We start from the raw sequence: 13,776 nt of genomic DNA on the forward strand, positions 1-13,776 counted from the left end.
AGTAAAAACAAAAGGTTTCACTTATATTTGCAGTATAGATGCAGTTATACATGACCAATCCGTGAAAAAAAAAATAAATAAAATGTAAACCTTAACCATTATGCCAATATAAATGCTTACCATAATAGTAAGTGTGGTAAGTGATGCAGAACAGTGAATTGATATCAAAATGCATTTTATGATCATTGTAACATTTGCCATTCAAGGTAGGGTTATAGTTTTTGTAGGAGGTTGGAACAAGCGTTATATACCAGTAGCTTGTGTTAAAGTAGTTTTTGAGTAAAATTTCATTTGAATACATACACACATTCGTTATCTACGATTTATTTATTCTGTGTTTACAGTCCAAGGATATTTTGGTCATATGCAATTCTATTCAGTTAATAATTACAATTGCCTTTGTGGAGTTGTACTTTTTTATGTTTTTTTTTTCTTTTTCTTTTTCTTTTTAGTTTTTTTTTTTTTTTTTTAGTTTAGTTTAGTTTTGTAATTGTTTTCTTTTTGATTGTTAGTTTTTTTTCCCTTTTTTGTTTGTTTGTTTGTTTTTAAGTTCCACCTTTTTACTGTAAAAAAAAAAGAACAGAAAAACGTTCTTGTTTAAGAATTCCAAATACAGATTTACTGGAAGTCAGGTTTCGTCTTCTTCTTCTTTTCTTTAAATAGTATTTCCACATAATAATAATAATAATAATAATAATAATAATAATAATAATAATAATAATACAAATCTTTGTTTATTTTCCCCAAACTGGTGTCCAAAGACAGGCTTCCATTATGACAACATATCCTTAAGTATGCATCAACATGCCCTGCTATTGAGACATGCACAACAAATTAAAATATCCTCATTGCACTGCACATTTATTTACTTTGACTTAAGTGTGATACATTCTGTACAGTACATACATACTGAACAGCAAGCCCTCAAAAAAAAAAAAAAAAAACATTATATATATACATATATTGAAAAAAAAGGCACAAGAAGGGGGCAAATTTATCACACCAATTTAATCAACAACAACATATCTAAACATCCTCAGTCTTCTAAAAATGTCTTACAAAGAAATACATGCAGGGTTGCACATTCATAATTTCAATTTCTCACAAATGCCCAGCTAAAAATAACTTGTCAGTTATTGACAGGCTCCTACAAAGGACTGGCTTCAGCCAAAGGTTAAAAAGCTCTATGTCTAAAGCCCATTTTAAAGAAGACCTGCGTGATTTTCATGTGGCATTTCTGACATTGTTACATGGGGGTGACCCCTGTAAATGGTTTGTAAGCAATTCTTCACCTTAATCCTAAGCGGTTCCCCCGCACACTACTGCTGCTAAATGCCATTAGTGAGATGACAAACATTGTGACCGCATGAGGTAATGAGAACAGCTTGCTTGGGTTGACTCAACATGTGCAGCGCTGTACTCTATACCAAACCCTTCTCAGGTGCACAAACACATATAAGTTATTAATGTATGTCATGAGGTAAGTTGTCTATGCTTGTTGCAACTTTAATTGGAGCATATGCATTTACATATGCATTATGCCTAATTAGCATTAAGGAAGTAGAAATAGTATGCTTGTTAATATATGTGCTGCTGATATTTCTCATTGATTTATTTATTATTATAATTTTATTTTTTATTTAATTTTTTATTATTGTTTTTTATGTAAAATCTGGCAACAACATATATTTGTGTTTATTTTTGTAACTCAACATGGCTTACATATATTTTATTTGTTGGACTGCACATCCAAAAAATATCATGGGAGTCTGTGTGTGATATATTGCACTCAACCTCCTCGGCTCATCTGACACTGCAATAACTACAATACTTCATGACACTCATCACACCCTTTAAAAGAGATCCTGGACCTTGTCTGAGCAGTGCCTGGCTTCAACAACAACATGTGGTTTTGTGGGAAACGTCATGACTTATCCCAAATCTGTAATTTTGTATGCAATAAAAGACTCATTATTAATTATTGAATATTCAACAAATATTGAAGAGTAAGTGCAAAATAATAGATATTTATAAAAATCACAGTGGTATTAACCGAAGAGATATGTACTGTATCTGTACTGTGAACTGTTTCACCAGTCACTTGTGGTGTTTCTCAAGGCTCTGTGTTAGGATCAGTATTGTTTTCTATACAACCACTACGTGATTCAGCACCATGATGTAAATTTTCATCACTATGATTATTACTTACATTTGTATCTGTTTTTTTTTTTCTTTAAAAAATAAAGTCTTGCATTTATTTTAGTAGTTGTTGGGGGGGGGATCAGTTTGCATTGTTTTATTATAGAATTTACCATGATTTTATAATATATCTATATAACTTTCTACATTTCTGTACATCTTTATGTTTAGTGAAGCAGTTTATGCTGTAAGTTATGTTAAATATTATTTACTATTCTAAAGAATTGATTAACATTGGCATCTTAATGATCAATTTAAAATCAGATTCTGAGTAGTGCTGACAAGTGTCAATTTTGATATAATAGACATTTGTTTTGGTTCTTTCAGTTTGGTTGTTTGCTAGGACTTACTGCATGTGTCATGACACAGTCATTCCTCTTCCACATTTAGAAAACTTCTCTCATGGTTACCTAATGTGTCCCATGAGAGTATTACAAGGTTATACACCTCCCATATATCACTTAAACTTCAGGTGGACCTCACTTGCACAATGATGTCTGACACAAAACTGTTGTTTTATTTTATTAAGTCTGACCTAGTAAACCGCAAGAAAAAAATAAAAATAAAACAATAATCATATGCTCCAATCCAAAATGTGTTATGAACAACACAAAAAATTAGTTACAGAATTTACTCTGCATTCTAAATAAAACAGGGAATCATGCTGAAAAATAAGTATCTGGGTAAACATTTTTACTATATAAACAAAAATATCATCCTTGCCAAAGGAATTTTTTATTTGTATATTTTTATTTGTCGTTTCTCAATAGTGCCACTTATACATTTGTTTCAATGTGTGAATTTGTAATAGTAACGTTTGCAGTCACCATTAATAATAATACAGAAAACAATTAAATCAGATTCAATCCTTTATTGTCAATGCAGCATTCTATTCAAAAATAAAAACTAACAAATAAAATAATTATATAAAACATGTATTTGGCCTGATAATTAAGAATACTCAATTCAAATAAGTTAAAATTATCCCTTTTTATTTTTTAAGAGTGTTTGAGACTGTTTTTTGAGTCTCTCAACATAATATAATAAAATATGTACTTACTTGTGGAAGGTGGCACCCTGCCTGACCATCATAGCCGTACATGGCACTAGTTCTCCAGCACTGTGGTCACGGGGGTCTTGACCAAGGTGTTGAAAACAGAATTAGTGGGGGTGTTGGTAGCCATGTGTCGTCATGTGCATGCCAGTCTCCATCAAAGCATGGATGACATCACCATCAATAATGGAGATAGCTCATCAATGACCAACAGGAGGGGGCTTGTATGTATAAAAAGAGGAAGAGTAGCCCCAACGCACAAATACGACAGCGAACAACAGATGGACCCTCTCAACACAGTAGCTACAAAATACAGAAGCAGTCGAATAAAAGAAAACAAGACTTGGTAAGTTTAGAGGCCAATGTCTCTTTATCATGGACACTTTATCTCGTAAGTCAAAAAACGTATCCCTAACTTTTTTTTTTCTTTTTTTTTTTTTTTACAGGTATCATTATGCTACCCAAACATTCTTTGGAGAAAATCATGCTTTTTATTGTGCTGTGGAGTCTTCGCGGTTTGCCATATCTGGAGGGATTACCACTCAGGTAAGAGAGAATAGCATACAACATATTGGTCCAAAATGTTGGTGTTTTTTTTTTTTTCTTTTTTTTTTTTTGTGATTTCAATTCAAATCTGATCAATCCGTATTTCCATATGCAACAGCAAGAGGTCAATCAGTGAAGTTCAACTCATGCACAATGTTCGGGAGCACAAGGAAATGATAGAAAGGCAGGACTGGCTTCAGTTGAAGCTCAACAATATCATCATCCCCTCAATAAATGACTCGCAAAAGGAGCAGAAAGGGAAAACCAACGGACCATCTATCAGACGTTTAAGAAAGGGAGAAGGTGCAGCGTGGATCTTGAACTGACATTGTCAAAACTGATGTTTCTGAAAAGCTAATGAACTCTAAATAATGAAAAGTGTTTTCTCAGTAACGTCAGTGCAGGAGGAGAACAGAGTAAGAGTCAATTAAAATATACTATTGTACTCGGAGAAAGAATGTGCACTGCTTTACTTATGTCTTTTTAAATTTATTTTCAGATATTTGTATTTATTTATTTGTAAACAAATGTTGTTGTTTAGATTTTTAGGCATATTTTTCAGAAACTGTGTAGGACATACAAAGGACAATGTCTTAACCTTGTAGTAGGCCTCTGTGTTTTCACTAGTGTGTTTTCATAGTACCATTCTGACTTTTTAAATGTACTTTCAACAAATATTTGTACTATTTTTTAGACATCCAACAATTGCACTAAAATGTGGACCAACTGGATGTGTTTAATTATACATTACATTACATAAAACAAACTAAGCAAGACTTATTTTGTGTTTCTTTCTTTCTTTCTTTCTTTCTTTCTTTCTTTCTTTCTTTCTTTCTTTCTTTCTTTCTTTCTTTCTTTCGTGTTTAACTTCTTGTAATCTGATACATTTTATAAATACATTTTATAAAGCCCATTGACTTTATGACGCAATTCTCGCGATACTTCAGCGAAGTCGCGTTTCCTGTCAGCCGTTGTTGGAGATCAAATTCGCTTTTTCAGAAAAAGCTGATGGTCCTCTCCAAATTTTGGTTATTCTTTTCTGTTTGCCTCACGGAAGAACAACAGTAATTAGCTGCTTTTCAAACTATGCTCACGACACCGTAAAAAGGTAAGAATTTATTTAATTCATAATCCAAACGTATGTTGTTTTGTAGATTAGCTTCCGTGGCTAACGTTAGCTAATAGATCTGTATCGTCCGCTGAGGTTTGTGTGAAGATGAGTCCGCTGCTTAACAATGCATCAGACATATAATCACACATTTAATTACAAATCCCTGTTTAATGAACGAGTGTAGCTTGTCGAATAGCGTTTGTTTTTTATGTTCTTTCTTTATTGTCCTATATCGACTCTGGCAGGATGACACACCAACAGTCATTGATCAGTAGGACGGATGTCAGTCCTGTTGCTTTTGACTCCGCTCGGATCACAAGAGCTTTAAAAATATTTGAGATGAAATGGTGAATGTTATGAAATCTCAGTATTTACATATGTTCTCATCTGGCTTTAAAATTGTATGTACAATTTCCCATCTGATGCATGAACTAAGTTTAACGTTACATAGAACAACATCGTTTCTTTTTACTTCAAAACAACTATGTATAAACTTTTTTTTTTAATACCTCCGAAACATTATATATTACATTTACATTTCATGTTATGTGGTAAGGCACATTTTATTTAATAAGGTTATCATGTTTTTAACTGTATATATATTCATGTCAAAATTACTAAACCTCTACAGTAAATAATATTAAAATTTTCCATTCTCTTTGCACTAAATGGTGTGTTTGTAATATAATATATTATTCTATATATTACTTGGGGAACTTTCATCAGAAATGCTGAATTTGTAGTTATTTAAAGGTCATAAAGAGTACAGCTATGTGAAAATTTTGGGAATGGGTCAAAAGGAAGTCATGTCATATCGGTTTGGTTGTAACATCAGATGCTGAATGGATAAAAAGTTGCCTTTTCTTGAATGAGTTTGACCACATGTATCGAGGATTAAGCCACACTTTAAAATTCTGAAAATATTTAAATATTAAACTTGATGTATTACATTTATAAATGTTAAATTGTGACTTAATTTGAATGCCCAAACATTTCAGTAAGCAAATGAACAAAGCGATTGCTCTGATAAAAGCAGCACATTGGTTGTTAATTAGTGACATTATCTTGAATGAATGGTCTGCTTGTACTTTTGAGGCTCAGCCATTATCTCGTGAATCACGTAAAAGTGTGTAAACACTGAAGATTACTCACTACATGATGATAAATGTAGCAGTTCACTTCCTTGTAAGTGGTAACCAAAACTACTGGTTTATCTACTTGTGAGTCACTTAACCTACTGACTTCAAAGGTTAACAGTTTGTGGTTATAGAGACTTTATAAGACCTTTGATTTATAATTTTGTGCAGCAACAATGTTTTTTTATTTACTTAAGTGACTCTTTTGTTATATAGAGTGGATTATATGGTATTTGGCACTGTATGTAGTAGTAGGAGTGAGAAACTAGCCAAGGGTTTATCAGAAGCCTCAGCTATGTTTTTGCTCACTGCATGGGTGAGGATTGGACGAAAGGGGTGGTCTCTGCCTCTCTCTATTCGTTGTTTTATTTTAAGGGACTGGCTTAAATGGACAACTATCTTTGGAATTTCCTGAACTTTCAAAAAAAAAAAAAAAAAACAGAAGCTCTGTGCACAGAGGGAGTGGTGCTGTACACAAATGTCTGATTCATATCCCATCTTAATGGTTATTTTTCCAATAAGTTTTAGGATTAGATATGTTTGGATTTTCAAAGTGTCCTTACCATGGTACAGTGATGTATCAGATGGTAATACAATGTCACTTTGATATTTACCATGGTACTGTATGATTACTTGGACAACCAAAATGGACAACCAAAAGCCGTGGTAGGACAATAGTGCTGTTTTGTTCATTTATATGGTACAGGTGTGAATGCACACGTTGATTCAATAGTGTGACTAACACCCGGGCCCAGGCCCCATTTCTCCTGTGTGTTACACTCATGACATCCAGTTCACCCCAGGCACTTCCTGATCAACTGGAACAGAAGCCATTCAAACACACCCTTTCTCAATCCTGTGTGACTGCTCTCATCTGTTGCCTTATTCACTCTGTTTATTTGCATATTAGTAGTCACTGTAAATATGCTACATTTCTATCTGAGCATCTGGCATAAACAAGTATCATAAGTGGTGTTGTGAATTACATTAAAAGTGTCGTTTTTTTTCCTCCTCTTCAGTGAATATGTTCTTGTTGTACAGCACGCTTGGATAGGCCTAGTTGTTGTATATGGCAAAGGGTGGTATTTATGGTTACAATGCTTCCAGTTCTGAACTGTCTTATGTGAAAGGTTACGGCAGTACTGTTTTAATCTTTCTGGATTCTGTGTTGTATGATTTATTACACATTTATAAACTAAAACCATGATAATGAAAACCAATGCAGCAGCATTTTACTGAAATGAAAAATATTTTGATGGTGACTAGATTAATAGATTATCATATTTTGTCATTGTGAAATATTTTGACTGGACATTCTCAAATGAAATGGTGAAATGAGAAGCTCTGGAGATGGAGTTTTATGTTTTTGTTCAAATGCAAGATGATTTTGCCCCTACACTACAATGTCACAATCTTAGTAAGATTTTTAATGTTTTTAAAAAAGTATCTTCTGCTCACCAAGCAAAAAAAAAAAAAAAATATATATATATATATATATATAATAAATGCGTGGTCTTAGTTTACTATTATAAATCTGTTCTCAGTTTTACTATGCAGAGATGTGATGTGAGATGTGAACAATCCTGGCATTAGCTCTGTGGTGTTGTGGGAGCCATTTCACCTTAAATTACTCTGGGAGCTTGTTCCTCTTGAGAGTCGCTGAATTATGTCTCTGGATCTTGTCTTCAGAGGTGTTTTCTAAGGTCTCTCGCTCTTTTTCCCTTCCCGCAGTGTCCAGATGTGTTAGACTATCCAGGTGAAAATGAACATGCATGGTGCCAGTGGAGGCTGTGACCGATCCAGAGATCGACGTCGCTCCAGCGATCGCTCTCGGGACTCCTCACACGAGCGTGGCGAAGGCCAGCTCACACCCTGTATTCGCAACGTGACCTCACCCACACGCCAACACAACAGCGGTGAGAAAAGGCTATTTGTTGTTTGGATCCGATGTGGCTCTTCATTTAGGTTCCATGGTTTGTCATCATGTCATGTCATATGTGTCACGTGAGCAGATCGAGAGGGCGGCTCCTCGCGGCCCAGCAGCCCCAGGCCTCAGAGGATCTCTCCCAGCAGCAGCAGCAGTGGGGTGGCCAGCAGCCGCAACAGCAGCTTGTCCAGCTCGGAGGGCACATACAAGAGCATGGTTCCCAGTGAGATGGTCTTCGTCTACGAGAATGTCAAAGATGGAGCCCGCAGCGTCCGCACATCAGAGAAGGTCACGCTTATTGTGGACAACACTCGCTTCGTGGTGGACCCCTCGATCTTCACAGCACAGCCCAACACCATGCTGGGCAGGTTAGGAGCAGACCGATCGTCTGTCTTGACCTTCACATCAATTAAAAAGTGTGACCACATTTACACCTAATATGAAGATTAATTTTATCTGATCTGAGTGACGTTTCAAAGATGGCTGCTGAATTAAATGGCTCGCCTCAAAGTATCTTTAGAATAACTGTTTGAATAAGGATTCTAGGCAAGATAATATTTGGGGCAGTTACATACACGGTGGCACCAAATAAAAAAATATCTTGACTTGTGTTTTGAATATTAAGTCTAAGAACATGATGGTGAAAAATTGTTAGAATTTTCCTTTATGGCTGTACTATCCCTTTCTCAATATGATACTTTTTTTTTTTTTGGTAGAATGTTTGGCTCTGGACGGGAACACAATTTCACCCGGCCCAATGAGAAAGGAGAATATGATGTGGCAGAGGGCATCAGCTCCACTGTGTTTAGAGCCATTCTGGTAGGTCACTCGACGTCTCACCTTTACTTTCTCACTGCACACATGAAAGCTTGTCAATGCTGCAGGCAGACAGAATACATTTACAGAATGATTCATTTTATGTATGATACCTGTTCTTTGTCCTATCTGTGGTGGGGCACAGCATGGTGGTTCCTGTCTGATAAGCGACCTACTTAAGCTCCAGTCTGTCACAAATCCTTAGCTTTGGTTTCAGAAAGAAATATTTTGTTAAGGTAATCCCTAATAGACTCTTGTGTTTAGGTAGCAGAACAAATGACAACATTTTAAATGTATTAATTTGGAGACCGTGCACTGATAAAGTCTAGTTGTTGATTTGAATGGGTAAGTTAGTGTTTGAGACAGATCTGTGGTTTAGTCACAGGCTTTTACTGTGGGCTGTTTCGGCTCTGGGAACATCTCCTAATGAGCTTCCTGCAACAGCTTTTAAATAATGACTTTAAGCGCTGCATAAGCCTGTCCTCAGCTTTGCTGTGTATCCTGCTGTACTGATCTTTCACTGCATTGTCTGTTACGTGTGTCAGGACACCATGTTGGATATTCATCATGATATTTGCTAAATATTATATTTAATTTTTAAATTATTGGCGTTTTTAAATATACATTTTAAGGGAGTTTATTGCTTGAAGTGAGTGATTAAGAAAATATAAGTGTAAAAATGAGCATGAACGATTACAATACATTTTCTGTCAAATTAAAACATCTGTGAAGCCAACCAATAACTGATAGAGTATTGACATATTGTGCACCCGTAGTGTTTGGTTAAAAATTATTAGCTCCAGTTAGCAGCAGTCCATGTTTGTCTTTAAGCGGTGCAGCTTCTGTAATGGCATCTTTCGTATTGTCTGTCCTTTCTGTAACTTGCAGGATTTCTATAAATCTGGGATAATCCGTTGTCCTGATGGAATCTCCATTCCCGAGCTGAGGGAAGCGTGCGACTATCTGTGCATCTCTTTTGACTACAGTACTATCAAGTGCCGAGACCTGAGTGAGTTATTCTTGAAATACTCCTCCTGATAATGCGAGACTCACATTGAGGGAATAGTTCCCCCAAAAATAAAAACGAGCTGAAAATGTACACATCCTTAGGCCATCCAAGATGTAGCATTTGGTTCTTCATCGGAACAGATTTGAAGAAAAATAGCATTACATCACTTGCTCACCAATGGATCCTCTGCAGTGAATGGGTGCCGTCGGAATAAGACTCCAAACGGCTGATTAAAAAAACATTGCAGTTTCATAAGTAATCCATGTGATTCTAGTCTATCAATTAATGTATTGTGCAAACTTTGTGTTTGTCCATCATTAAGGAATTTTAGAGAATCGAGGACTATTTTTCAGTTTCAGATGAACTATTCCTTTAATCTTCTTTAAGCTCTGTGATCTGACAGCTGTGGTATTTTAACAATGTTTTCTTCCTCATATTTCACAAGATGCCAGATTTGATTGCTTTGGTTTTCCTCAGGTTTTTGTTTATTGACCATGTTTGTCTGTTCAGGTGCCCTGATGCATGAACTGTCCAATGACGGCGCTCGGCGGCAGTTTGAGTTTTATCTGGAGGAGATGGTGCTTCCTCTGATGGTGGCAAGCGCTCAGAGCGGAGAGAGGGAGTGTCACATAGTTGTGCTCACAGACGATGACGTGGTGGACTGGGACGAGGAGTACCCACCTCAGATGGGAGAGGAGTATTCACAAAGTAATCACACACACTTCTTTGTGTTATCTTGAAAACATTTCAGAAGTGCCCAGTGATGCATCAAAAGGAATTTTTTTTTTTTTTTTACCGAAACTGAAAGGTTTTTTTTTTAATTAGCCAAAAACTGTAAATTTAGTTTATTTAGTAATCAAATAAGTAATAAAATGTATTTCAATTTCAGGACTCCAATAAAAACCAAACAATTTAAGTCATACCTAAGGAAGTTTTATACCAATATTTTAATGATATAGTTATGTACTCCAATTCATGGTTGAAATCTACAATTATAAATAAAAAATATATATTAAAAGATTTATTTGAACATACATTAATGAAGACAACATGTTAAGTAAAACATGATGAATATAAAGTATAGTACCGTATTTTTCGGACTATAAGCTGCACCTGAGTATAAGTCGCATCAGTCCAAAAAATGCGTAATGAGGAAAAAAACATATGTCGCACTGGACTATAAGTCGCATTTATTTAGACCCAAGAACCAAGAGAAAACGTTACCATCTACAGCCGCGAGAGGGGACTCTATGCTGCTTAGTGTAGACTACAGGAGAACTGAGGCGGCATAGAGCGCCCTCTCGCGGCTGGAGACGGTAATGTTTTCTCTTGGTTCATGTCAAATTAATTTAGATAAATAAGTCGCACCTGACTATAAGTCGCGGGACCAGCCAAACTATGAAAAAAGTGCGACTTATACTCCGTAAAATACGGTACATCTCTTTAGCAAAATACTCCTTTTTAGAGTAATTTTTTAGTCAATTAATAAACTGGAAATTGAATGGCATTCCTTTATTTAAATGTAACATTACATGACATTGTTTTCCAACTGTTTTAGTGACATCTCGTGGTTGAAAACTTATTGTGGTTATAGACCTCAGCCAGGTTGGCAGCTTATTTAATTTTTTATATGAATAAAACCAAGGTTGTGAGGGACAGAAGTACAGTGTTCAATAAACTGTACTGCCGTTTAACAGCAGACTGAAATATCTTTACGAAAAATACTTTGTTGACAAAAACAGTTTAGTAAAGTGTGAGTTGGCAAAAAGAATGTGATCTATTTTTGGTTGCCAAAATTGTATTATTTCTTTTCTCTCTTTTTAGTTATCTACAGTACAAAACTGTATCGTTTCTTCAAGTACATTGAAAACCGTGATGTAGCCAAATCAGTTTTAAAAGATAGAGGACTGAAGAAAATCCGACTTGGTATCGAAGGTAAGAATCCTTTATTATTTTTACAACGTTAAATATTCGAATGAATAGCTACAATCTAATTTTAACGATTTAAAGGGATGGTTTACCCCCAAAAAATATTCTCTGAAGTAGCAATGAATCAAATATGGCAACAGTTATCAGGTTTGACATTTGGTCATGACAAATCTGAGAACCAAGATTTTTGTTATAGCATTCAAATCTAATATTATATTGACATATATTTAAAAACATATTATTTGTATATCTACAAAGCAGGATAGCTGATGGCCGAAATTTACTAATAGCCAATATAAGATGCACACAAATTTGATAAAAAGAAATGATCACTATTTACACAATATTTATTTTAAATGCCCTACAAATTTGAAGTCAGAAAGGCTCTGCTATACATTAACAAAGCAGAGTCAGTATAACTGGGTCTAGATGTTATGGCCAAGTATTTGCAGATCAGTCTTCCTCTAGACAAAAGCTGCCATATTGAATTAAAAGCTACAAGTAAGGGCGAGGTTTAGCATGAGGGTAAATATAATGACAGAATTTGAATCAACTTTTATGTGATGGTTATGACCCACATCAGAGGATCACAACTTTTGAATATCAAATCTCCATCTGTAGGTTATCCAACATACAAAGAGAAAGTGAAAAAGCGCCCCGGCGGCCGACCTGAAGTCATTTACAACTACGTGCAGAGACCCTTCATCCGCATGTCCTGGGAGAAGGAGGAAGGCAAGAGTAGACACGTGGACTTCCAGTGCGTGAAGAGCAAGTCCATCACGAACCTGGCAGCGGCCGCGGCAGACATTCCCCAGGACCAGCTTGTGGTGATGAACCCTGGACCACAAGTAGATGAACTGGACATTCTTCCCAACCGACCTCCTCCCGGCCACCACTACAGCAACAACTTCAACAACGAGCCTGACCCCGACGCCCCCTCGCCTGCCGTCTGAGAGCAGACGCCCCTTCACAGCATGCTGGAGCATGAACCAGAGTGACACTATAACCAGATTGCCTTCTGCACCTCCTCCACAGCCTTAGAGCCTCAACTGTCTAGTTACTGTTTTTAAAAAGAAAAAAAAAACATCATCATGGACTTGGGATACTGGCGTGGGCAGTGCTCTCCTGTTCCATCTTCGCTGTTTTTTTTTTTGTTTTTTTTTGTTTTTTTGTTTTTTTTTACTTGACCAAAGGAAATTTATTTTTGTTTGTTTGAAGTTAGCAACCCTGCTTATTTTGTAATTGGGCCTGTGATTATAATTATAACTATTGTTCTTTTCCATTTTACTGTATTATTACTACAGTGGGTTTAATTATTGTAATTTTGATGCATTTGGGTTTGGTGCCACTTCTTTTAAAAAAAAGCTCTCCCCTTGATCTCAAACTCCTGTCTCCTCAGGAGGTCCATTTGCCTGGTGAATGAATGCGGTTTTTCTTTGAAAAACATTAATTCATCTGCTCAAGATCTGTCTGTTCAAGCGCTTGAAAATCATTGTATTAATAAAGATATATATAATGTAATGTACAGTGTTTAGATTATAATAGAAACTCTTTATGATTGTGTAACACATGGGGCAAAAAAATGTTACAGAATAGATGCAGAGGATTTGATAACTAAAATACAGAGCCTGTACACTTTTGCACAACACTTCAAAATTAAGTTTGGGAATACTTGGTATTCAGCTTAAACCGATTTTAGATGTTTGTAGAGAACAATGTGAAAACCAGTTCATTGGTGGTTGGTGCCAGACCGCCTGGTCTGAGTATTACAGAAACTCCTGATCTACTGGGATTTTCATGCACAGCCATCTTTAAGGTTTACAGAGTATAATCCAAAAAAAGTGAACACATCCAATAACCTGCAGTTCTGTGCCTTGTTGATGCCAGACATCATATCAAACTGGCTTCTTGAACACGACAATGAGTTAATTGTTCTCAAATGGCTTCACCAGTCACCAGATCTCAATCCAGTAGAGCACCCGAATGGGAGATTCACATGATCGATGTGCAGGCAACACATCTGCATCAACTGTGTGATGATATCATGTC

General features: G+C 35.9%; 2 protein-coding genes across 3 annotated transcripts; both read left to right on the forward strand.

Annotated features, from left to right (window-relative positions):
- The first annotated feature begins 3,276 nt into the window (after nt 1-3,276).
- Nucleotides 3,277-4,566, forward strand: pth1b (parathyroid hormone 1b). Its single transcript, XM_026266371.1, has 3 exons — nt 3,277-3,599; nt 3,700-3,799; nt 3,918-4,566. The coding sequence occupies exons 2-3, from the start codon at nt 3,708-3,710 to the stop codon at nt 4,123-4,125; spliced, it is 300 nt and encodes a 99-aa protein (XP_026122156.1). The 5' UTR covers nt 3,277-3,599; nt 3,700-3,707; the 3' UTR covers nt 4,126-4,566.
- Nucleotides 4,567-4,743: 177 nt separating this feature from the next.
- On the forward strand, nt 4,744-13,197 carry btbd10b (BTB (POZ) domain containing 10b). 2 transcript variants are annotated; one of them, XM_026268422.1, is made up of 8 exons: nt 4,744-4,907; nt 7,778-7,962; nt 8,059-8,389; nt 8,690-8,792; nt 9,678-9,798; nt 10,309-10,506; nt 11,623-11,733; nt 12,349-13,197. In XM_026268422.1, exons 2-8 carry the CDS (start codon nt 7,809-7,811, stop codon nt 12,678-12,680), a joined length of 1,350 nt encoding a protein of 449 aa, XP_026124207.1. In that variant the 5' UTR covers nt 4,744-4,907; nt 7,778-7,808; the 3' UTR covers nt 12,681-13,197. The 2 variants fall into 2 exon arrangements, with proteins under 2 accessions (XP_026124207.1, XP_026124208.1); XM_026268423.1 differs by having other exon boundaries at nt 8,059-8,341.
- Nucleotides 13,198-13,776: the final 579 nt, after the last annotated feature.

The sequence above is a fragment of the Carassius auratus genome, chromosome 7 (genome assembly GCF_003368295.1).
Source record: "Carassius auratus strain Wakin chromosome 7, ASM336829v1, whole genome shotgun sequence".
Classification (NCBI taxonomy): Eukaryota; Metazoa; Chordata; class Actinopteri; order Cypriniformes; family Cyprinidae; genus Carassius; species Carassius auratus.